Raw genomic sequence first — 26,405 nt, 5'->3', positions numbered from 1 at the left:
AAGATATTTGAAGATGTCACCTTTGCTCTGGAAAAGTTAGAGCAGGCATTTTCACTTTTTTGCTGACATTTTATAGACAAAACAATTGATTAATCAAGATAAATAATCTGCAGATTAATCAATAATCAAAATAATCATTAGTTGCAGCCCCAGATTGAAGTTTGAGCAGCTGAACTGTTTAAGAATTGGTATGTATACATTTAGTTTTTGGGGTATGACATGCAACTATGGTCCCCCAGCTAGGATTTGAACCGTGGACGTTGCAGTTATGTGGTAACCCATTAGGCCACCAAGGCACCCTGTGATGTGTAATATTCTTTAAGAATCATATAAGAGTTTTGTTGACCCTTTAATGACTTGTTAATGTTGGAAAAAAGAAAAATATAAATGTGTCTCTAGCGTCAATCTGCGCAGTTAGGCGTGAAAGTCACTCTCTGTACTTTTTTTTTAATCTGGCTTTGACAACTACACGATCGGTCATCAAAAGGTCACCACATTCACAGAAACTCGTATCAACGGTCAACAGGTTTGTCTGTCCAGAAAAGTTTTGGCCAGTGCCGATTGCTCGGTCGCTGCCAGCAGCCTCGCAGCAGCCATGAGATTTCTGTGCTTCCTTTTTCCGTGCTGATATGATTTATTTTCATGAAAAAACAAAACAAAAACAATTCCACATGCACAAAACAGATGAGAAGTTGATTCCACAACTTTTTTACTGGACAGACAAAATGAAATAAAATATCTCAGAAAGAGAAGCTGGTGGCTCAAACTCTGGCTTTTCTCCTATCCATATGTTAAAGTGTCCTTGAGCAGGACACTCAAATGTAAAACATGAGTGTGGGGGAAAAAATGTGAAGGTACTTTGGATAAAGAGTGTCTACCAAAATGAATGTAATGTAACAAAATGACAATCAAAAATGGTTGCATCAATCATCCAGCTCAACAAAAGGATCTGAATTTTATTTTTGCATGATTCCACATTTCTATCACTTACTGGTTATCTAATCAGTGCAATATTACGACTGCTTAATGCTAAAACTAAACCAGCAAAAAATGTTTTCCCTGCTCAAAACTGTCACTGAACTGCTTTAAAGCCTCTAGTCCAACTTATAATATGTCCAAACAGAACTATGTTTCATGCAGTGTAAACACAGGATTATTGTCAAGTAACATATGACCCCTGCAAAAGTCAAACAAACTTACTCTCAAACATGATCAAGTTGACAAAATCTTAACCCCATGTGCTAAATATCTCCTATCTGGCACTCCAACGAGCCTTAAACGAATGCTATGAATTATTAGCCAGAGTTATATGACCCAGATCTGGTGTGTGTCTGTCTGTCTGTCTGTCTGTCTGTCTGTCTGTCTGTCTGTCTGTCTGTCTGTCTGCTGAAGCTATCCCCATTATATCCCCGCTCTGTGTCCAGGGCTGTGCTCCCCACATGGATACCGCCATGCTGAGAATTTCCCCCTGCTTTCTTACAAAGCCCTCAGAGCAGCCGGCCAAAAATAACATAACATGCTGCCTCCGCTCCAGGCCCCGCCCCCCTGGAGAAGACATTACCGGGGGGGAGGAGCTGATACGGTTTAAAACCAGTCCTACTCTGGCCTCCACGGCTGCAACTAATTCAAAACACAGACCAGACTCTCTGCTGCAAACTGCACAAGAAGACAGAGAGGAGTTGAGGGGGAGAGTTTATATTTCTGGACATCCTCTCTCTACATATTCTGGCCCAAGGCTGGACAGAGGGCATTTCAAGTTATTTTCTGACACAAAACATGTCCTGACTCAAAGCTCGGGAGGATTCATCCTTCAACAGGCCCGTCTCGCTCTCCTGGGATGAGCCCAGAATTGCTTCAATAGCTTTCACTCCCCCTGTTGTGAATGAGCCAAAATAGAGACACAGAGAGGAGACGTGCTGAAGGGAGGGACAGAGGAAGGGTTGGGTTAAGTTTAGGTTTGGTGAACGAGGAATAATTTAGGAAGTATGTCCATCCTAGCTATCCCCCCACCTCCCCCCCTTTCCCCAGCCCCTCCGACCATCCTCCCCTGTCCCCCAAAGACTGTAAATCTGCCACAGCATTTCCCCCTGTCCACGACTGCCGGCCTCGCAAACCTCTGCCGCCGCCACTAACTTTGGGAAAGGTCATTGACAGAGGCTAAGAGGAACACAAGCAGTACTGAACCCCTCGACGTAGCCCCGTGGTTATAAACTTGTGATTTTAGTGTCATAGCTTGTGTTAAAACTTGACAGCATTCACAAGACATGGTGAGCCTCGAGTCCCATTAAAAACAGGTCTCAATATGTTTGTGTTTTTTGTGTAGGAAAAAGGTGAATTTTTTTTCCCAAAATGCTATTAATGCTCTGTACACTTTCTCTATGGAGGAGAGACTAAGATCATCAGGTAGAGGAAAACATAAATGCTAAGACTGGATCTCGGTCAAGATGGACATTGTTGATGACAGTCGTAACTCCAGCAGGGTCCTGACACACCGAGCCAACAGTCGTGGCATCGCTGGCCCGTTATTTAGTGTCTGTTGCTGACCGTAGCTTGTACTTTTTGCAGAGAGTCTGGCACAGTTGGCACTAGTTGGGGGTTGAGTGTGTTAAATTGTTGGCTGAGGCACTGGGTTGAAGAGAAGAGTTCTGTGTGAGCCTAAAACTGACCCTGCTCGACTGAACCTGATACTGCTTAATGTGCTGTGGCTCAGGAGGCAGAGCAGGTCGTCCGTTAGTCGCAGGGTAGTTGGCAGTTCGATCGCTCCTCTTGTCCACATGTCGAGGTGTCCTTGAGCAAAGCCATGAACCCCTATCGCGCCTGATGGTTAAGCCAGCGAATGTGTTGAGGCACATTGTAAAATGCTTTGGACTCAAGGCTCAAAGCTACAATTTCGTTTTATGTCATCAATTACTGACTTGTTAGTTCACCAGGCTAATACAATGGTTTGGCTACATTCTCTCACTCTTCCCAAAGGGCATTGTGTATCTATTGCAACACATGACACGCATGGACGCAGACGACTGGCACAGTCAGAGAGAGGAAGACAAGTTTCTCAATAAATCAAAGCAGAAAATAACTAAACCTGACTAAGCTGGAAACTTTAAGCAACAAAGTATCAGGTGGCAAATCTCCAGTAAAGAAAGCTAGGTGACTGTTCAACCTGGTGAATCAGTTATTTCACAAATTTAATGTGTTTTTTCCTCATTTTTCATGTCATTGTCATTCTTCCACAAGCATAAGATCTTGGCCTGACAACACCGGTCCTAAGCTAAACTAACAGTGTTAGTTCCAGCTTTATCAGACATATACTGTATATATGACATAGTTTTTAACATAGACTCAATGTGGAGTAAAAATGGTAGGCTAGATTTAGTTCAGTTTTTTCTTTCCACTTGTTTTTTTTTTTTTTTTTAGGATTACACATGGCTAAATATTTCCTCTCGTGCAGGTGCAGGATGTATGTGCATGTTAGCAGCGCGCTAGCCGTTGGCTGTAGTCGTTGTAGTGTGTCCAAGTACAATTTTTAACAGCAGACGTGAAGCGAGACAAAATACTTCATCAGTCTCCCTTTGCTGGTTCTAGTTCCCTAATGTGGGCTTGGTCTGTCGGGGCCATTAGAGGTGATTCACCAGAAAGGTGGAGCCATGTTTGTGCAGAAAAAAAGTTTCAATTCAGTAGTTTGAAAGACGGCTGAGATGGAAATATGGAGGCTATCTCACTATTTCTTATGTTATAAGCTACAATTGAGTCTTATTTCAGGTGAATAAAGCAGCTTTTCCAGCAACAACACCCCGGAATTGCTTTGGATTTGTTGCACCGAAAGCTTCTCCTTCACTGAAAACCTGATGCTCCATTTCAGGCGTTGCTCCACCCTCTGACAGCGCTGTAGCCTCCCTCCACCCCTCCTCATATGTTTGTGTGCGTCTCTGTGGTGGCTGTACACTCCCAGCAGAGCACCTATTAGTCTTGGCCCTTACAGACAGCTAGAGTCAAAGATGAACCACGAGGCACTTCCTCTCGTAAATCACCGGCCCTGCACTAAGCTGGGAAACAGCTGCTAGCTGCTAGTTTGGTTACTGCTCTCCTTTTCAACTGGGAGGGTGGGGAGGTGGTTGGAGGGGTGGAGGGGAGGGGGGGGGGGGGCGGGTCACCAGGAGAGAGGGAGGTGGTGGGATACAGGAAGTGACCTTGTGACCCTGCCTGCTGCTCCTGGTGTCAGGTTACAGAGTGGGGGGAGGGGGTCCTCCATGCTAACTTAAGGTAGAGAGGCCCTGACACACACACTTCATGGACTGTGGCAGGTATATGTGACACAGAGGGAATACTAATGTCCTGGGCTGAATAACGCCCTGTTAGACAGCAGAAAATAAAATCCTGAGATATGTTTTGGATGCAGGAGATCCCTTTAAGATCTTGGCTGAATAGTTGATTAGTGTGTACTGAAAATGGTTAAATCCAGAGCCAAGTAGCAGCTCTGGATTTTCTCCTTCTTTACTAAAAAAAAAAAAAACAAAAAAACTTCTGCACTCTGCAACCTGAAATTTCCTTTTCTGTGATGCTTTCAAAGGATGTTGTTTGAGATGTTAAAAGAAGGATTGAGATAAACCGAGCTACAGTCTGGATTCTACAAACCCAGTTTATTACTTTATGAAGAAAATAGCTGGTACCAAAATTAAAATTGTGGTTATTGTGACAATGCTAGAATCCAAAAGACACTGGCACTGCATGATGTACGCTGGAAGAGCCACAGTATTATTTTCTATGTGAACCCACAAATCAGTGGAGACGAGGTGCCATCCGACAACCAGTGTTGTTTTTTCTGGCAAATATGGCGATTCATCTTGTCAGGTAAAAGCACATAGATTTCTGAAGATTTGTAGTAGTTATAATGGATAGGGAGAAAGTCTTTGAGGTAAAAAAAAAATATGGATGGATGGCCCTCTATCACCCACATTTCTGACTTGGATAGTGAATGTAAGAAACATGCTTACAGTAAAGACGTCGTCGTCGCCCAGCTCGCCCTCGTTCTGGAGTGCTGTAGAGGAGGTCGTGGAGCCTACCGAGAAGAAAATATAACTTAATTTGTGAGGTAAAAGCTGGAGTGAAAATGAGATGGACAGAAAATAACATAAGCGGAGGAGATATTACGGCAGGGCGGGAACATCTGGGTGTCCTATTTGTAGAGCTCAGCTGAGCTTAAAGCTCATCACTTTATGCCTCTAAAGTCAGTCCGCACTTATTTTCATTACATTATTCTCTTTCTATCATTGAAAGCTGTTGCCTTCAATCAGAAACAGAAGTTGTACCTCCAATATTAAGCAGTATCCCGACATATCTGAAAGCACAGTATTACCCAATTTGTATTATTTGAACACCTACTCAGAGTTCGAGTCTGTCTCACAACATGTTGCAGATGTGGACTTTTGCCTCTCAGCTTAAACTCACTTTACTTTTGGCAACCACTGGATAGGCTTTATCTTTACTTTCCTAACTTCACTTTTCCATAAAATCTATCATCTAACGGAAGCAATCTTTCAGTTTTCCACACCGGGTCATTAATTTCATCCCTGGACTACACAAAATGTAAAGAATTATACTTGTGGGTTTAAACTTTGCTGCATTGAATACTGAATATTAGTTGGATGTTCTTGGGTTTGTATGTGACATTTCTTTAACTGTACATTTGGAAAGACATGTACACTGTTTATTGCCCATTTTATTCATGATCATGACTTCATCTTAACCCTTTTATGGACGACATTTTGACTCAAAAATCAACTGCATCTGGTTTTGGAATCAGCTTGGACTTCCAGAGTGATCTACAATCTGACCTGCAGATAAACTGACCCACTGTAGCACAGCGTACCTTCAGCGAGGTCCTCGATGGCTTTCCGTACCCCCCTGTCGAAAGCCCTTGCATCAGCCGGACTCTGGAAAGACAGGCCACACTTCCTGTCCTCCACCTTCCAATGGTGAAACGTGGGCGTTGCTATGGTGTAAACCAGATCCTTCCTCAGCGGACAGTCCAGGATCACCTGTTAATCAGACACAACAGGGACACATTTTCCAATCTCTTCTCCTTAAATGACCTTTCGAGTGCTTTTCATCATCATATTATGTGTGTGTGTTTGTGTTTTACCTGTTTGTCCCGCAGCCGTTCACCACGGATGAGGAACTGGGAGCTGCTGGAGGCCGGCACGGGTGCCAGCTCCGGCGGCAGGAGGCGGCACACTCCCACCCTGCTCAGAGCGCCCCCGTCCTGGGCCAGCCAGCCACCGCTCGAGTCGTCCCGCGTCATCACCACCGCTTTCACACGCACGATGTAGCTGTCACTGGATAGAAAGAGAGCGAGAGAGAGAGAGAGAGAGAAGGAATTATTAGAATGATAATTGCAAAAACATGTTTTTATATTAAAGTGCAGGGTGGAGCAGGAACAACTTGTTTGATACAGAATGTGACAGCAGTCTGATACGTGTCTAAGAAAAACAACATTGACGCCGATTGTATTGAAGCTATAATAGCTGATAATCACTGCATAACAAAACATTGCTAAGAATATGTGTTTAACTATGTGGTTTGAGAGCGATCCTCCTTCTCTACTAATATAATTACCTACATTTTGGATCTGAGAATCGTGACTCATGAACATCTCTAACATTGTGTTTTTTCATCTTTGTCAAGTTCATCTTTGTCAGTGAAGTAAAGCCTCTAAAACTGCACTGAAATCCTGGCTAATGAAGCTTTTTAAAGGTATTTTATGGCAGGAAAACTAAGCTTTTAAATTAATACTGGGAAAAATACATCACATGAGAAAACTTTATGCTGTACTTCCTGTAGCTGTAGTCAGAGAGGAAACTTAATCACGTCACAGGTGAACATCCACTATTAAATAAAAACTTGACATAAATCAAATGTTCTGTTACTGCTGGTTGTGTCAATTAGTATGCACCATAAAATGCTGTAAGCAGAATGTCTTGCACATGCATTTTTATAGAATCAGATGCTGCATTTCATTTCCATTTAACTCAACTTCAAAATACTTTCAACTATCTATTATGTAAACACGATGACGCCTCAAGAGGATTGTGAGCGACACTGGTAAATATGCCAGTTAATAATGAAACCTCAGGAGACTTCAATCAATATTTAGGAGCAGAACGATCTCTGCCTGAAACCAAAATGACTCAAAACCACAAGTTGAGATCTTGTTTGGTTACAGGAAATCTCCACCACACACCTCCTGCTGCATGTTTACCTGGAGGAACTGATACGCTATCGTTTCAGCAAGTTAAATAAACAGCTACATTAATATTACAAACAAACCGAGCCAGTACAAGGCTCTCATTTTGTCATTTTAATTCTAATAAGGCGTCACCAGTTTGACTTCCTGCAGGTGAGCCGTCAATCATAGACCACTCCAACAGAAAAGCCACTTTGAACAGCTTGTTTTCCTGAAGCAAGAAATGCATTTCTATGTGATAATATCAATACCTTATATGTAAATTCTTAGTATAAATACAAAGAATGTACACATACACCTATGATAGGTGTGCAAAAATCCAATGGACACCAAAGGAGGCAAAACATAAGGACTGCAAATAACAATTAATCTCCCGATTATTTTCACAATTAATAGTTTATCTTTTGTTGTCTGTAACAAGTCAGAAAATAGTGAAAAATGATTTATAATTTTCCACAATCATATGTCTTGTTTTGTCCAACCAACAGTCCAAAACCCAAAGATATTAAGTTTATTATAATATATGACAAGGAAAAGCATTAAATCCACATTTTTTTAAAATTTTTGCTTAAGAAATTACTAAAGGAATTAATTGATTATCAAAATAGTTGCAGATTAATTTTCTGTCGATTGAATAATCGATTAATCAACTAACCGTTGCAGCTCTACAAATTACAAACAACAAAGAAAAGAAAACACTTTTAACTCAAAGGGAGAGGCACTTCCAGGAGGGAAGAGGTGAAATGTGTATTTAAGCTTTGGAACAAATATTTTCCATGTCATATAAAAAATTCTTCCTCAGGCAGAAACTGTCATTTCATCCTGGCCTTGACTTGTAAGAAAAAAGTTACCTTCCTGTAAACTTTTCTCAATGTTTCTGGCATGAACAAGACTCTAAGAGTTAGTTAATGCCACAGTGGTTTATTATAGAGCTGCTTTCACACGATGGCAGAATGTTTGAGGGCGTCTCAAGTCACGACTTCGCTTGGTCCTCGCTGTGCTGAGGTGGGAGGTGATGCACCGGGACAAGTCAGCACAAAAACACACACATACGCACACTTTAATTTAATGCAGCTTGGTGTTGCTTTTTCTTTAGTGGTGCTCAAATCTTCCTCAAAAAAGTGAATTTCAACATGAGACAATTAGTGTATTAATCGATTATACTTGACCACTGGAAAATTAGATGACAAATCTGATTACTGACTTTGTAAAAAAATGTTCTTTATCAAGTAAAATTAAAGGTATGTGGCAAATTTTTTTGTAAAGATGTGATATTCTCCATTTTTCTTTTTTTTAACCTTTAAACAGGAAGTCTCTTGAGATACATCATCTCTTTAGAGGGAGACCTGTCCAGCTTCTCAAATGTGCAGATTTGTTGCTTTTTCCTGATTTATTTAATTGTAAATTGAATATCTTTGGGTTTTGGAGTGTTGGTCAGACAAAACAAGTCAAAACAAGTTCTGAAAATGACATCTTTGGCTCTTGGAAACTGCAACAGACCTTTTTTACCATTTTCTAGACTAATTATTAATCACCTATTTAAAAAATAATTAAAACTCATGTATTTTTAATGACATTAGTTGTCATTAGTTGCAGCCCTGCTTTAAAGAATTGTCGCCTAAACCAAAGTAACCTTGTTGCATCTACACACCAGTTAGTGAACGTTCAACAGATTAAAAAAAAAACAAAAAACAGCTGATTGGAGCCACAATCAAACACACATTGTACAAACTGACAGATAATTCTGCCGCAGTTTAGTCTATATAGCCGTACTAAACAATACATGACAAAAACTCCCACTGCAGCCAATAGAGTCGTCGGTGCCTATAACATGAGACAATACAATGGAGGTTGAATGGTAAAATACAAGGCATTGTCAAGCATTAGCATGACAGCCACCACCCTCACAGGGACACAATGAACACAGTCACAATCCACATGAATGATCTGACAATAACAGGATGTACCTCTGTGTATTCCATCGATGCTGCACTCTATGTGTGTGTGTGTGTGTGTGTGTGTGTGTGTGTGTGTGTGTGTGGGCGGGAGAGGGATGAAGAGAGAAAGAGAAACATAGAAAGAGAGAAAGGGAGGGAGGGGAAAAAGAGAGGCAGAGTGGGAGTGAATGAGAGAGGTGTTGTTATATAATTAGCTTACAGACAGTCCCGGGGATTTGAAGTGAACATCAAACAAACACACACATATACACACACATACACACACACACACACACACATACACACACGTGGCAAAACTGGTTCACCAGCTCCCACCCACACACATTCATAAAACTGACTGAATGACAGACTGACTGGCTGACAGCAGACAAACAGTCCGCACAGAGAAGCAACCACAGTCACCCACAAGGTTTTCATGTCCCCCCACACACACACATACACACACACACACACACACATATTAAATCCACTTCATCACATTAGATGTTTCCATTCATATATTAAAGGTTCATTGTGTTGGAGCATTAAAGACACGCTAGCACACAGCCTACTTTTGTAATCATTTTTGAACACATGACATTAGAGAGTCAAATTGTTATTGGTGGCAGACTACTGGAGCTTCAGTGATACAGTTTGTAGGCAGAAATCATTCATATCATGTCAAACCACAATGGGCGGAGGCAAACAGTCATTCAGGTTCTAGCTAGCCACGTGGGAAACTTGAATGGCAACAAAAGGAAAGGAAAAGGAATTCAAAACAGACACGTCAGTGATCTATTTATATTTCCATTAACTTGAGATCTTGGAGAATCAGGCTAGCATACAAGAATAGCTTACACTAGCTAGCTAGAGCCTAGAATGGCTACATTGAATATATAAGATCAGCTAAGCTACTGCTAACTGGCTTTTTTATAACAATTAACTCATGTAATTTTATGTTGGCTACTGTTAGATGCTAGACTGGCACATTTGGTGGTTGACATTGTCATTTATATGCTGCTATATAAGCTTGCAATCTTCCTGGCTGTAAAATTAATTTGTGCCATTTTTGTAGTTTCATGCTTTGAAACAACAGGCTTTTCTACACCAGATATATACAGATAAATACATATTAATCTGTTGCAAGGAAAGAAACCAAAACTAAATGTGATGACAAAGTGTGTAAAAGACGAAACATGAATATTGGTTTAAAAGCTTCTGCGTGATGGAAACAACTGAAATGAGCAGGATTTAAATAGCAGTTTAAGAGCTGTGAACTACCTAATGATAAAAATTATTTTGACATACACCTGTTAGCCACATAGCTAGCCACAAAGCTTATCTAACAACAAATATTGTAACGTGTGACCACTAGATGCTCCGTAACAAAGTTGTAGTTTGTGTGGAGGTTTTTTTACTGGTTATTATTCATTATTTTTCACATGAAATGTCTCAAACGATGACGTAAGTCATGCTATCAATGTGGCTGATGAGATTATGTCACAAATGTAACTCTGGATGCCTCATTGTTGTAGTTCAACATCATTTCAGTTGCCTCTTGCTAACACAGAGGGTGACAAAGTGCAGAAACCTTCAATTTCAGCTTCAATTCAACCAAAGAGATTATTTCTTTCAGGGCAGCTCTGACACAATGTGAAATGTTTAGTTTGAAAATCCACACTGCTGCTTTTATATTTAAGTATTACTGCGGTTCAACATGACTCAAACACATGTACGACACATTCACATATGGGAACCACACATCTAGGCCACCCACATACAGAAATAACACTAAATTCTGTGTTATATAAGCACATGTGCTTTAAGATACTTTAAGGTACTGGCTATCAGCTCTCTGAGATGAACATGTCACATTCTGGGCCGTCTTGTGACCCACGTTTAGAGCCCCGTCTGCCGACAGGCCCTGTAATCTGCGGTTGGAACACACAGACAGCCACAACCAGCAGCAACGCGCTACTTTAATACACATGGGAGTGACCACACGTCCTGGCACAAATACACACAGACACACACACATACATTTGGGAGCTGTGAATCTAATTCTGTCCACACGAATGTTGCACGAGGTACCAATGCTGAAAAAAGGACCGTGACACCCACTTTGAGAAAAGGCGGTTAAGTTTTAGTAAGGCTTACTCGCTATTTATAAATCACCTGTTTGCAAAAAATAAAATTCACACACATCTATAACTTTATATACAGATTTCTCCCAGACATAACTGGTTGACTAATATTATCTAACCCTAATATAACCCTAACCCAGTCACAACCTGGAGGGGAGACCAGAATAATAACATAATGAATAGAAGAGGCTGGGATCATTGTTATATTTCCCCCACCACTAAGCCTAACTGGAATTTTTATAAGGTTATTTTATCATTAGAGGAGTTTTACATCTGCCAGTACACCTCAAGCTACAACCTCAGGCTGTAGACTGGTAAACAACCACTTTTCAAACTCTTTTAGGTAAGACAGGGATGTAAAGTGTCAAAAGTTGAGTGATGACTGTTTAAAAAGGCTGATTGAGGGGAACTCAACGCGTCGCTGATAAGATAGGAGCAGGCAGTTCATGAATCACATCCTCCTCTAAATTAATATGAGCTGCCATCGGGTCGAAGGTACAGGGTGTGTCTGGCGTCACCCTCATAAGACGAGCAATATACTGCAGTAGCCAGCTTTCACTATACAATAATGCACTATTGCCTGTTGGTGGTCTAAACTAGTTAATGTTACTATGTGACTTTAGGCCATGTTTCTGATCTACTTCCTCACACCGTGACTCAGAAGCTCCTCCAGTTAGTGTAGGCGCCATTCAATATAATACCATACAGTCTGAATAATAGAACGGTATCATGACAATCATTTACAGCACCGCATTTAACAGCCTATGCAAAAGCGGTTTCATCGATTATACTGCTGTCATTACTTCACTTCAACCACAGATATAAAATCGTATTGAGAGATAGATCGTAGGCTCCCTACTTTCATGTTCACATGCAAATTTCTGGTCGAGCTAATGATGCTTGATACCAATCGTTGCTAATACTTTAGCAACTTATGCCAGTTACAAAAGCTAGCCGTGAATTTAAAGAGGAAGAATATTCAGATCTCTTTCTGTAGTATTTCTTTATTTTGACTGTAATAATCAAAGTGGATTGTAACTTGTTAGCTTTTATTAGACAATTGATGAACTCCATGTGCTCTGTAAATAAGAGCCAGAATGATTTTACATCACATAAACTTGTAGCAGACTTGTCCTTGAGTCCTGTTGTGAATGTAGGTGTCCATTCTCTACTTTTCATTTCTATGCTGGGTCCACACCTTGCAAACAAGTCTGTATCATAATGAGGAAATGCGCTGTGGGTGGAGTACACACTCGTACATTCCCTACCGAGCCACATTAGTGCTCCGTCAATCAACTCTTAACTACTATTTGTAAATTTAATTGCCGATAAACCACGTCAGCATCCACATCCTGTCTGGATTTAGCAGAAACAAATAACTATTTAAATACATACTTTTAGCTCATACTGTAGTGGCAACAGTGCTAGCATATTAGCTGGACCCTGCAAATACCTGACGTGGTCTGTGTGCAGCAATATAGCAATAAAACCGTAAAGGGGGCTGGGAAGCAGGCTGGTTATCAGGTCTGGAATCCAGCTCATGTGTGACAGATAAAAAGGCCAGCCATGTGTGATAAGGGCGGCTATACTTCTGACAAGGAATGACTGGCCGCGCCTCTGCCTGATCAACAGAACCACACACACACACACACACACACACACACACACACACAGGGTCCGCCTCTCTCTGGGGCTGCACACACAGCACATGCTCTGTCTGCAACGACCAGGAAGCCTCTGAAAGTCGCTTCACGATCTGGATCATTTCATTACTGGTTTGTACCTCTGTATACACTAACAGTGCTTCACAGATCAGGCTGACACTCCTGGTTCAGGAACAATAGCAAAGCTACATAAAGTGAATAAATAAATAGTTGACTGAATGAAGTGAAAATTACAACCATGTGCTAGTTGGTTTCTCTGTTTCACTTTTTAATCACTGTAAACTTATTACCTCTGTTTTTTCCCCCCACTATTGTTTAGACTGAATAAGCATTTGTAAGGCCTTATGTTTGGTTTGGCTAACTTGTGATGAACATGTGTTGTTAATTTTGACCTTTTACTCACTGCGTAATTCATTAAATAACCACAAATAACCCCCCACAAGCACTTGTTCCATATAGAACAGTTCAAAGAGGTGGTGAGAAAACAGCCTGCAGATATGAGTAAATGCAGTTTCTTTACATACCGTACATAAGAACACTTTGTTAGTACATATACATAATCATCGGCAGACAAGTTACAGACTGCAGTTCTGCAGGGCTTCGTGTTGGTATTTCAACGTACAGTATTTCTGATTTGGGTGCTAGAGAGGAAAAAGGAGGAGGGCCAAAAAAAATGTGGGATTTTATAATAGCTGGGATTTATATATTAAGAAACACTGAGCAGATTTCTACAAAATAAAGTGATTTATGTAAAAGTAATGCGTTGGTGACATTTTTAGTTACATACAACATAAAAATGGAAAATCAGTTTAAGTGTGAATATGATTTCTAATTTAATTTTGGCTGTCACTCTTTTTTCATTTCTGTGTGCTAATGCAAGACAGAAAGAGAGAGAGAGAGAGAGATAGAGAGAGAGACAGAGAGAGCGAGAGAGGTGAAGCGAGTTCATTCACAACTATTGACACTGGAGGCTCCTGAGGGGAAGTTTGATCGGCTTTCTGTCAGTCAGCCGTAGTTATGTGGAACGCTCACGTCTAGGCAGCAAAAGGCTCGAGCTGCTGGTGTGAGTGAGTGCGTGCGTGCGTGTGTGTGTCAGTTGACATGACAGTGAGGTCACTAATATGCAGAAGAGCGTTAACGGATAACATCCCATATCCAACTGACCAATCACGCTCCGAGTTCAGGCCTATTCACCATTATTAATCTCCCTGGGAGCAAAAGAGGGTTACTGTACTTGAACATTTTAAATGCTATTACAGTCAGATTGTTCTCAACTCTACAGGATGGAAAATCATTGTTTTATGATTATTAAACAAAATGAGAGCAAAGAAAAGGCTATATAGCACACTGAATCAAGTCTAAGTAACTGTAAAAGTGCCTGTATTGACAAAAAAATATAGGTTATTGTGATATGTTTGGTTCAAAAACAACTACTTGGAAATGTTCAGGGCCCAGCTGTGTCACAGATCCCACATTTTATCCAGAAGCCTGTAACTGTACTCCAAGAGGAAGCCGTCATCCCCGAGGTAACTCTGCAGCCCCTTCATCTCCATCAATGTGGAAACTGTACATAAAACAAGTTGATTGGCTCTAAACCTCTTACAGATGACTGAAAAGCCAACCAAGACCCTCTATAATGCTTCATATCCTCTTACGCTGTGTTAAGTTCAACACTTTGGGCCAAACGTAAGCGATGAAGGGCTTTCTAATGCTCCCTGCACAACGTTAACCGTGGCAAGTTTGATCAGGTAGACTTCGTTTACATAAACTGTCAGATGTCAATGGTTTATCTTGTAATTAGACGGCCTGTGGTCAAGCTCCAGGGCACCAAACCAACAGAAAATGATTTGCATAATGAACACTAGGAAGTCTGTTCTCTCAGGGGTTCCCTAGTCTAAATATGCTGATATATTTAACACACTACACATGATGGGCTGCAGCGTTTCCTGATGCTATTTGTGGTTAGTGTTTTAAATAGCCTGTAGTCTTTCTCTATTATGTGTTGTAGGAATAGTTGCAATTTTATGTTAACAAGAGAAGCTCAAGATTACAAAAAGAGAGCCAGTTTGAAATATGTAACATCTATTATGATTTTGTCCCTTTAAAATATATATGACAGTACTGTGTGGAAGTGGGCCAACTTGAGATTCAAAGACGTGTAGCTGTGTAAGAGTGACTAAACATAAACGGAGACAGGGAAGACCTGAGACTGACTTGTGCGTTTGCAGGAATAAACTCCGAGCGAGCGAGATAGTTTGAGACTGTGTCAACCAATTTATGAGTCATCGAGCTGAACTAGACGGACTTTCAAAATATGTGCAATAAAATGACGTCCTTTCCTTAAAATATCACGTGTGGAGAAAGATCTATCTGTCTCATCTTTTTATACAAATCAGCCAGAACAGCAGTGCATATAATGTACGGTATAGTAATGTTACTCTACATAAGCATATACATTACATGCAGGCCAAAGATATGCGTTGTGTCAATCATCGAGGTAGTAAGATGTCAAACAAAGCATAAACCTGAACTGGTTAGGGAAGCAGTGAAAGGGAGGTTGTTCTTTCACTGAAGAGCTGACAAGAATTTGAGTCTTCAATAACCGGTCCAGTGGATTGTTGTATACTTGGTGTGACAAGCGAAAAACACACAAGAGTGAAGTGAATGAAAACTCAAGCTATTATAATGTTGGTCATCCAGTCAGCTGATGAGCAGAGATTAGTAAAAAAGAAAGAAAGAAAGAAAGAAAAAAAAAAAAACAGGCAAACAATCCGGGTCCATTGTTTAGTCTTCAGATATAAACAGCTCAAGCTATTATATAAAGGCTCCGGATAGCAACCAGTGATGAGCTGCTCTGTAAAACACAGGAAACACTGTGAACAAGGATCTGTTCCACATGATGCGTGTGTGTGTATGTGTGTGTGTGTGTGTGTGTGTTTGTATGGGGGAGTACAGAGAGAGAGAGAGAGAGAAAAAATACCAAGGGTCTGCAAAGGAAGTTCATTTGTGGACATGCTGATTCTCTGTTTGTTTGCACGTGAGTGTGATATGTTAGTAACACCATGTGTCATGCTAATTATCTGTGGATCCGTATACATATATACTTTATATATAATCATATTAACTTATACATTTATCCAGATATATCTGTCATGTTTCTTTTTGTTCTTTCTCCATGCTGTTTTCTCTAATGTCTTTGGACATTATGTGGTTATTTGGCCCATTATAAAAGAGAGGATATCCAGCCGAATTAGCCCTCTGAGTCTCTCTTCCCCTCCTATTATGAGCTATTACATTTTAAACACCCTTTTACAGTATATGCCAATAGTGTATACGTAAAACTAAAGTTAGCAAGCCACAAGTTTAACAGTAAAAAATGTTTCAGCATACTAAGACAAACAGGAAATGTCAGGTTTAAAGATCAGTCCCTCTGAATCATTGCAGAGTAGACAGTCAGACCATTTACTACACTACTTGTAACCTCAATATACCAGAAAACAATGCAGCTACAAGACAAGGCATTTCAAGTCCGGGGGACAAGTTTCACTTCCTGAGTACAAGAGCACCTTATTTTGCTGTAAGTGCGATCAATCTTTCCATGTTCATGTACAGTTAACAAATGAATGCAACACATCCGGGCTAGAGCTGCAATGACTTAGCATTGCAAGATTCTCTGATTTAAGCCTCTCAAATGTGAGTATTTTCTAGTTCCTTTAGTCCTCTATGATAGTAAACTGTATATCTTTGGGTTGTGGACTGTTGGATCGGGACAAAACTGAGGACGTCACATTGGGCTTGAGAATATAATCTACAGATTAAATCGATAATGAAAAATGAAAATAATCGTTAGTTGCAGCCATAATCCAGGCCCTCTGGCTTGTTGTTGCATTGTGGGGAATGTGTAGAAATCATTTAAGCAAAGTAAGAGACATGGTGGGTTGAGGGAAAATGGGTGCAGCAGAAAACAGTTTTATAACAGTGTCAAAGTAATTTAGGGGTGAAATTTTCCTTTAACAAAATGTGCAGTTGCTACAGTTTAGATGCAAGGCTATGTTAAAAAGAAAAGTTTTCTTTATGACCAAGGGAAGTGACACATTTACACTAATGTCAATGGCTGGTTTCTACAGTATCTGTAATTTGGTTATTCTGCCAATCGTGCATTGTTTTGGAGATGAGCTTTTTCACAGTCTTGAAATTCCACACCTGTCAGGTTTATTATAGTCTCAATATCAAATGCTGCCAACGTAGAAAAATATAAATGTGAGGAACAGAACAGTCCTGCTGAGGGAACATGCAGACCTGCTAACTCCTCTCTGCTGCGTTTGCCAGCTGATGAGTGCTTTTTGTTCAGGGATGGATTATGTTTCGTTGCTACGTTGACCTTAGCTGAATGTCACCGGGCATCTCCTGTCCAATACTGACTGTGCACATGCTGACCCTGCAGCAACACACACCAGATCAATACATCCTCTGCTTGTGTTGAGACTCTACAGGGTGTATGTGTGTCTAAAAGGGATCTTACACTTTTATAAAAAGGTAATAAATCTCCTTAGAAGGACAGGACAAAGAGGAACATCCTCCAAATTGAGGACATGATGGCTACGGTTATAGTTTAGTTTTAGGACATGTAGTCAACAGAAAGCAGAACGTATGTGCCTGTAATCACATTGCCTACTGATAGCCAACTGACACATCAGATCTGATTGGTCTATTGAGCAGGTGAGGCATGTGACTGCACCATTAGACCGTGCTGTTTATCTACAGACATACAATCGACTGTACAAAAAGTAAGAGAGGTAGTAAAATATCTAACCTGTGACACAGGGTACATAAGCAGAGGAAAAGCTACACTGCTGAACCTTTTAACATGACACAAAAGGTATAAAAGGTGTGTTCATTTCCTGACCCTGCCTTAATCCCATTAAAGGCTTTTATTTCTGATAAGAAACCACAACACACAGCTAGCAGATAACAGCACACTGCACATTATTTCCGCCCAGTAATGAGACAATAAACGCTTTATGAAGCACCAAAAGGTTACTATCAGAATTTAAAAGACGATAAGTGTACAACTGTAGTAAAACAATGTTAATAGTTACTGTACAATGCACAATGAACAACAATAAATGAACATAAACTGCAACTAAAATAGATGTATTACACACTATATCAATTGCAGTTCTATGGGCCTTTAAAGACGGATTCACAATTTTTCAAGTGTGTCTTAAAAACAACAGTCAGGTGTCCATATGATCACTGAAAGAGTTTTTTTTTCACTGTAATCATTCCTTCTGTTCATACTGACTATTAAATTTTTTTCTGTTTCAAATGTGCTTTCAATGAAAGTGACAGTGTGTCCAGACAATCATTTTGTGCAAAAATGCATTAAAAAGTTTTATCTGAAGCTTATATGAGGATTCAGCAGTCTGAGTTAGTCATGTCAAGTGGATATCTGCCACATTTACAGTCTTTTTAGCACCAAATTCCCTCTTTATGTTTCCCTGTTGAGCTGCGATGGAAGTATAGTAACAAAAAGAGGGACTTTGGCACTAAAAAGACTGTAACACTGAAAGACATCTACTTGATTTGACTCATTTGGATGGCTGAAGCTTTAGATAAACTTTTTAATACATTTTTGAACACAAAGAGACTTGGTCCCCATCACTTACACTGTAAATGCATTATGAAGGGATCTTCTAATGGTCAGTATGAACAGGAAGAATGATTATGGCAAGACAAACCTATTTCAATGTTAATTTGGGCACCTGACTATTGTTTTAGGACAAACTTGAAAAATTGTGAACCCGTCCCTTTAAAACATATTAGCAGGCCATGTAGTAGTAGGCTACTTCAGTTAAATGCATTAATTGATACACTGACAGTCTGGATATCATTTGGCAAAGCAGAATCAAGAGTTAATCGACATCTGTCGGTCAGGCTTTGCATTAATGTTAATTAAATTTACATTTAACAGAAGCCTAAATAGATGTTGGACTGAGTATAGCTTGAAGACATGTTTTGAGTTTGTATGGCTGGGGAGAATCTTAACAAAATAATTAAAATAAAAAGTATTTCATAACTATTAATATCTTTGCTCTATCAAGACTATTACACAACTATATGGCCATTCATAAAGCCTACACAACCAAACTTTATTGCTAGCAATAGATTTTGTTGGCATATCATGATAGTTTCCATGATTACGCAGTTATTTGACAGGCCTATTGGAAGATATTTTCACCAAATTCTTCAAATATATTATCAGAGCATATAATACGCTTTTGTTTTTCTTAATGAACGTGAATCAGCCATTGATCTCTGTGTGCTGTGGGGGTGGGACACAAATGGCACATCACACTATAAGAAAAGCACTACACGTCATCACCACAGAAATGGTCTGGGGGTCCTCCTTCATAAAAAAAAAAAGTAATTTAAAACAAATTTCCTGCATTTCTACACCACCTAACCCCCTGGATTAAGTCAAGAAACAGCCACCTGCACTAGTGTAGATTAGTTAGGTTAAAGGGTGCTATAAAAACCAAGAATGCATCAAGAACAGGACAGGAAATGATTGAGAGCGAGAGATGCTGTGCTGCTGCTGGAAGAGCCACTGACTGGGATTACTCTGAGCAGCATGCATGGGAATAAATTACAATAGATTTATGTATATTTCTCACTGAATAACTCGCTGCTGCAGGGTGCTGCTGTGGGGCTGTGCTGCTCTGTCTTGTCTGTCAGTGTCCTCTTTTTGCACTGCTTCGTTATCTGTTATGAATTTATTATTGTATTAGTGGTTGATTTAAGCCTACATACACCTTTATCTCGACCATAAAAGAGCCAACTCTGATTCGGCTCCTTCGTGAACAGATGAATCCTGTTCAATCAATAAGCTAACGTTAGGCGAGTGGGCTGGCAAAGTTAGCTAACTCACAGATCTGTTTAGCCTTTCGGTGACAGTACAATCCTACTTTTAGCTACTTTAAAAGTTTGACTGGAGTCAGTGTACCAAGCAGGTTCATCCAACATACACTAGCCTATCTTTTCTATTTTCAGACAATGATTGCAGTTAAGCTAAATGGCATATTTCTCACCTTTAAAAACAGTCAGACTCTTGTTTGGATTCAGCCAAAGCTTGTTGTGGCAAACAAGTTAGACTGAACCAACTCAAAATGTGTAGTTTTTAATATTACTTGTTTCTGACAGTTGCTGAAAATAGTAAAATCATTGATATAGGCTGCTGAAATATAATCACCTGATTGCGGGGACTGTATGATAGTAAGTTTTTTTGTTTGTTTGTTTTAAAAAGATAAAAAGTGGGGTAGCAAAACCATAACTTTGCTCCCTCTAACTGAATAATGGGGATGCATTTGCTCCACTTGCTCCATTGCTTAGGCGCCTATGCGGCCAGCAGGCATGAATGGGGACGGCCTGAAGGTTAGAGGGCTTTTATGAATGAGCCGGCGTCACGCCACCGCAGCGCAAACATCCCCTCCGGTGCCCTTCGCCCTTCCACCCCCGCCGACAGAGATCTGCAAGGCAGGCATTCCTACCGAGCACAGCCCCGTGTAGTCTGACAGAGACGGAGGTGCTGTCGATAATAATGGTAGCCAATAATTTAAACAGTTCTGGCATGCCGAAACATTTACATTTGAGTAATTTCGGCCATAAACACGACATCAAAGCCTCGTCTGCAGACTCACATTGGAAAAAAACTATCATAATCTGCGTGTGTTCAAAGCTCTGGTGGTCTATTCGTGTTTGTCGAAACAATAACGTCCACACAACTGGGCTAAAAGCGCTCTGACACCTGCCCAGTATAACATGTATTTCAGATTAACCCACAGTTCATTTCCAGTAAAGCTAATTTTAAGCTTCAAGCGCTTCTATATAGGCCTATGAGTGCCAATGCCATATAAACAGGTCTGTGGGCCTTGCACATTGTACGGCTCTATATCAGCTACATTTCGCAAGACGCAGCAGCACGATCGCCGGTCTGCAAAGACAGAAACAGGGAAGCACATGTGGCTCGAATCAAACAGAAACAAACGCGTATTTTTTCAGGGCAAGACGCCGTTTACAATCGGTATTTTTTATGAATGGAGCGCGGTAGGCTATGCAAATGAGGGCGATTGAGAAAGAGATGGCGGATGAGGCATATCGGATATCTCATATCCTGTGAGACTTCCCCCTTCGGTTGGAAGCAAACACACAGATGTGGCCAAACAACGAGGCGAAATTGCCTCTGTAAACGCCGTCAGGTTTTTCCTTTTTCTTTTTTTGGGACTGAACAACGCACAAACAAGAGGTGCGTGACCTCGCTGCTGTTTGCGTATTTATAAAAGGTGTAACTTCGGGGCGTGTTTGAGTTTCTAAGTTACGCTGCAACAGGGCCTGCTCTCTCGCTTCAGATCCTTTCAGAAAATGTTTCCGATCCACCCACGCTTATTCCCCTCCTCCTCCTACTCTTCTTTCTCTCTCTTGCCTTCTCAAGTCTACACCAAGGTGGGGGCCTTAAAAAGCCTCTCGTACAGCACTGTCAATACTTTGCTTCACAGCAGCATCAAGCACCAAAATCCCATCGACTGAATAAAAATAAAAATAAAATAAAATGCAAGACATATAGGAAAACCAGCTTGGAGAGAGGGGAGTTTAGGCTGCACATTCCACCAAGTTGCCCTAATCATCTCCAACTTGTAGGCATTGGAAGAAGCGAAAGAAGGAGAGAGACGGATAGAGAAATCTTTGAGATACAGTACTTACTCGTTTGGGTGTGTTTCTTCTATCATTTTTCTCGTTTCACCTCAGGTAATGTACCACGGCGATTGCATACTTTTCGCTCGTCATTCTTTCACCGCGGGCTCCTCCGATCCTGTCTCCAATTCCGCATAAAGCTAATCCCCCCTGCGCCTTTGTGCGAGTGTCGGCTCTTTGGCTTGCCTTCGACTGGCTGTAGCTCCGTCTTCTTTTCTTCACTTTTCTCCTATTTTCCCCTCGGCTGAGCCACCCAGTTGCTTCTGGATCGCAAATGCCCCTTTCTCAACTTTAATACCCCATCGCCTTCAGCAGGTAACGTAGCCTATACAGACAATTTAGTAGCCGAATCCAGCTCCTCTCTCGCCCCCCCACCCCCCTCCCCAAACACACACACTCTCACACACACACGCACACACACACGCACGCTCGCAAACACTCACTCATACATACATACACACACACTCACACACACACACACACACACAAGGCACACACTCCGTTAATAAGTCCTAAGGCGCATGTTTTCACCGACGACTCCGGTTCCAGTTGTGCGTAAAAAGCGCGTCGTCGCTGTTGTTACCGAGGGGTGGCCCCGCTAGAGCCCCATCTCTCTCTACTCCATGTTGGATTGCAGGCAGCCGAGCAGCTCCAACGATGCCGGGGGAGGAAGGAGGGAGGGAGGGAGGGAGGAGGAGGAGGAGGAGGAGGAGGGGGCGCAGGGCGGAAGCGGTGACGTCGGTCTACATTTTGGTGGAGGGCCCACGAGCTGCAAGCCGTAGGGGCCCTTGATAAATGACCCCCCCCCGTCTCCTTCTTTCCCTTCCCCGGATCCTTGATTTCAAATCCGGACATGTCACCTTTGTTCTCAAATAAAAATCCTGTAAGTTTCTAGTGGATATTATAGTTCTTCCATAGGAAATTAAAAATACCAGAGTGAGACGGTCACTGTAAACTCAACACGTCTCAGATTATAAATTAGGTTAGTATAGGTATATCATGGGAATATTATAGAAAATACCAGAGACACACAGTTTAATGCAATTGGAGTTGGCTGAACTCATAAAATAGTATCGATTGCATGATCAGTTACGTTTGAATGACCGAAAAAAAGAGCAAAGTTTAGCCTTCATAAACTCCAATAGCATGTCTGATGAAATAAAGAAAGATTAAAGGACTTTGTGGTTAATCTCGTTAACTTTTTATCACCATATCTGTAAGAGACTTTCAGGTAATCCATAGCAGCTGTGTGCAAAACAATCTCTCATTCTGCGGATTGAGCTCTTTAACACCTATTGATCTCCTGAAGTGTGGGGAAGTTAGATGATTAGCCACTTTTGTTTTCGTTGAGTGCTGCCAGATTTGTGTTCTTGCACTAAACAGTTGCCAGTATTGTTGTCAGGATCATGCCCAGGCGAAGAATCAACAGGATTCAGTTTGAAACTGTGGTCGTGCAGCGCCATCGGCCGGTGATTTATACATCCTACACGTTTGTAATTAAAGTTTTGACCAAATGATTGCAGTGTGACAGTAACACCCTAACATAATAACATAAAAGTGACATTATTAGGATTGTGGGTTATTGAAGCTTTTAAACAACCCCTCAAATGGAGATACTACCACATAAACCTGCCTATCAGCCTTATTTCAGTCAGTAGTCGACCTTAAAACAACAATTATTACTCAATTTTTACAGTAAATTGCTTACAGTATTTGATTTTTGTCTTCATAAACATTTGGAGATAGCCTGTTTGAGGATTTGTATGTTGGAGTAGGCTTGTAAAGGATCGCATGTTGGAGTCAACTTCAAAGCAGATGATAATACCCAAACTTGTTGTACATGTCATAGATTTTAATATAACATCATTTAAAATACTGCCACCTTGAATAAGGTCAGGTGAGTTAACTCATTTTTTTAAATAGAAACCTGACAGTGTAATAGTCTCACATTATCTGGCAGCTTCATAGAGTAAGAAGTTTATGTTTCCCCAGATGGACATTTTGTTGTAATTTGAGAATTTTTGACGTCACTTTAAAGTCATCAAATTTTGAGTTGCAACAGGCGTGATGACATTTGTACAAAGTCATGAATGTGTGGATGGTTGTATCCACTGAATACAAACAATCATTTGGGGTCTACACTGGCACCGTGTGGTATAAATGTGAAAATTCAGGCTAGTTTTAACTATTAATCTGTATTATTTTAGATGATCAAAAACAGACAGATTGATATGCATTCATGTTCACCATTGCTTGTATCTGCATTTTTTTTGTTTTTTTTGCAAGTGGTAATGTCTGTACAACCTTCATCTGTAAAATGTGATGTTGACAGTTTTTAAAATAAGGTATAAAGGTATTAAGAGCAGGCACCTCAATTTACTGCAGTTTGAAACATCCAGACACTACTTTTTGTGTTGTTAAACCTGTTTTTTGACATTGCCATTCAGTATTTGAAATACAAACATGGAAGATATTATAAAATTATCAAAGAGCATTTCCTTAAGTTGATTTTTTTTCTTTTTAATTGAAGTGAGTACAACTCAGTGGGTATAGTTTTTTTTTTTTTTTTTTTACTTTGTCTGGTTTCTGTCGGTGTGTGTTGTCTTTGTATTCTTACGCTGTCCTAATATTTGCTTTATATTCTGTATGTACTTCATGCAACAGTAACTTCCCTCAGGGTATTGAAGGGTCATTCATCCAAAGCTCCCTTGTGTATATAAACAGTTAATGAGTCCTTGCACACAAAGTCAGCCTCCCATTCATCAACAGTGGAGTAAACATGACAAATTCAGTCTAATTTTTCAGCTTCTCAAGACTGGGAGACAGATATTCATATTATCCTAACAACACAATAATATCCCATGACATAAATGTTGACAAGGTGGCTTCAATACAAGCCACCTTGTCAAACTAGTAAAATTCATTATATATCGAGGGGTTCCCTAATATACTGAGGGGGACCACAATTTGATGTGCATTTTTAAATATGACTTATTAATATGAAACAGCTTGATAAACATTTACAAACAATAATGGCAAAGATAGACAAATACTGTGCGACCAAACAATCAATCAAACAACCCCCCCAATCACAAAAAACAAGCTTTCAACTGAGTTCTTGAAAACTTGAAGTCCGCTTCCACTCAAAAATGTTTAAAAGCTTATTGTGACTTGACTTAGATGTTTGAGCTCCACATGTGCAGAATGACAGATGTGGCTGTTTTCACATTCATGAGCTGAAGGAGGAAAATGTCTCTGTGCTTAAATCTGAGTTTAAGATGTGTACGTATGAGCATGATTTTATGACATCAAGACTCGTTTGCAAGCAAGTCTTGGTCCAATTATGCAACTTACACAAGTGTGATGCGGAAACTTGAAACCTCCAGTACATGTGCACATTGAATGGACTTTTTTAGTGAAATAGAGACACATCGCATATAGCAGTTAAAGGTGCAGTGCGTAGAATTTAGAGGCATCTAGCGGACTGAACTTGGCAGAAATGGAATATAATATTCATAAGTTCGTTTTAATTAGTGTATAATCTCATGAAAATAAGAATTGTTGTGTTTTCGTTACATTAGAATGAGCCCTTTATATCTACATTAGGAGCAGGTCCTCTTCCACAGAGGCCGCCATGTTGCACCGCCATGTTTCTACAGTAGCTGGTAGGGGGGCTAGGATGATTCTAAAGGCCTGTGACTGACAGGGGTCCTAAAAAAATATTAGAACAGCAAGTACATTTTTTTCAATATTAAATTACTAACCTATCATCATTAATAGAATATTTTATTTACAATGGATTGATAAAACTAATGGTTTCTTTTTCTTTTCTTGTTTTTGGCAAAAAGTAAACATCCAGAGAGCCTCTGTATTGCCCACCGCCCCCCTGTATTTATATGAAATGGTTCGGTCCTGCCCCCAAACCAGGTGGTACTTGCTAGCAGTGAATTACAGTGAGGAGTGCTGGTGGAGCATCATGTCTCAGCTTCCTACAGTAAAATCTGGCTTCCAAAAAAGAAAGAAAAAAAAGAAAGACAGGAGAGGTGAAGGACAGGGTGACAGTGTGTCACCCAATATTTCACAAAGAAAGGTGGGTGTAGTCTGTGAGTGGTGGAAATGACCTTGTTAGCTTAGTCCACAGTGAAAGAGGATACTTTTGCTCCCCTAACATTAGTTATTTAATATCTTCACAGAAAATTTTTACATTTTGCTCCCCTTTTAGCTGACATTTAATCAATGCAGACAAAGTTTTAGCAAGCTATTCAACCAGTTGTCTCTGCCTGGTGCCAGACGTAACAGATGCAGCCTCAGGCTCAGCAATCCTGTCTCATCCCCGTACCCCTACCAATGAACCAGCCCTGCTCCCAACTGAAGGAGGTGAGCAGCATTGTGTTGAATGTGTCAATATGTCAGTTGGCATGATTGCAGGGGATCCGTGGGAATGTCTTTTTTTATTATTATGAAAAAATAAAGATGATTAAACCCTTTTCAATGATAAGAATTCAAACACTGTATTTTTCCACATAATGATCAGTATATGAAACAAAAACAGCCAATAGTCTGTATTGGATGCTGGACAGTTTGATGCATTGAGTGACTCTGTCTGTACTAAAATGACAGCCAATGTTAAAATAATACCTTCAAGTCATGTGCAAGCAGCAACCTCCAG

The 26,405-nt window shown here is 40.4% G+C and overlaps 1 protein-coding gene across 1 annotated transcript in view; it reads right to left on the bottom strand.

Annotated features, from left to right (window-relative positions):
* Window positions 1-22,419, bottom strand: part of LOC122997231 (sprouty-related, EVH1 domain-containing protein 2-like) — a 28,215-nt gene extending 5,796 nt beyond the window's left edge. The window contains exons 1-4 of the mRNA XM_044373264.1: window positions 21,746-22,419; window positions 6,140-6,332; window positions 5,867-6,035; window positions 4,992-5,056 (exon numbers count right to left, since the gene is read on the bottom strand). Coding sequence (XP_044229199.1) covers window positions 4,992-5,056; window positions 5,867-6,035; window positions 6,140-6,332; window positions 21,746-21,771 — 453 coding nt within the window. The 5' untranslated portion in view covers window positions 21,772-22,419. The remainder of the gene's footprint in view (window positions 1-4,991; window positions 5,057-5,866; window positions 6,036-6,139; window positions 6,333-21,745) is intronic.
* Between the last annotated feature and the right edge of the window lie 3,986 nt (window positions 22,420-26,405).

This window comes from Thunnus albacares, chromosome 14 (assembly GCF_914725855.1).
Source record: "Thunnus albacares chromosome 14, fThuAlb1.1, whole genome shotgun sequence".
In the NCBI taxonomy this organism is placed as follows: Eukaryota; Metazoa; Chordata; class Actinopteri; order Scombriformes; family Scombridae; genus Thunnus; species Thunnus albacares.
Note: the sequence above shows the minus strand (reverse complement) of the source record. Positions and strands in the feature narration are given on the sequence as shown.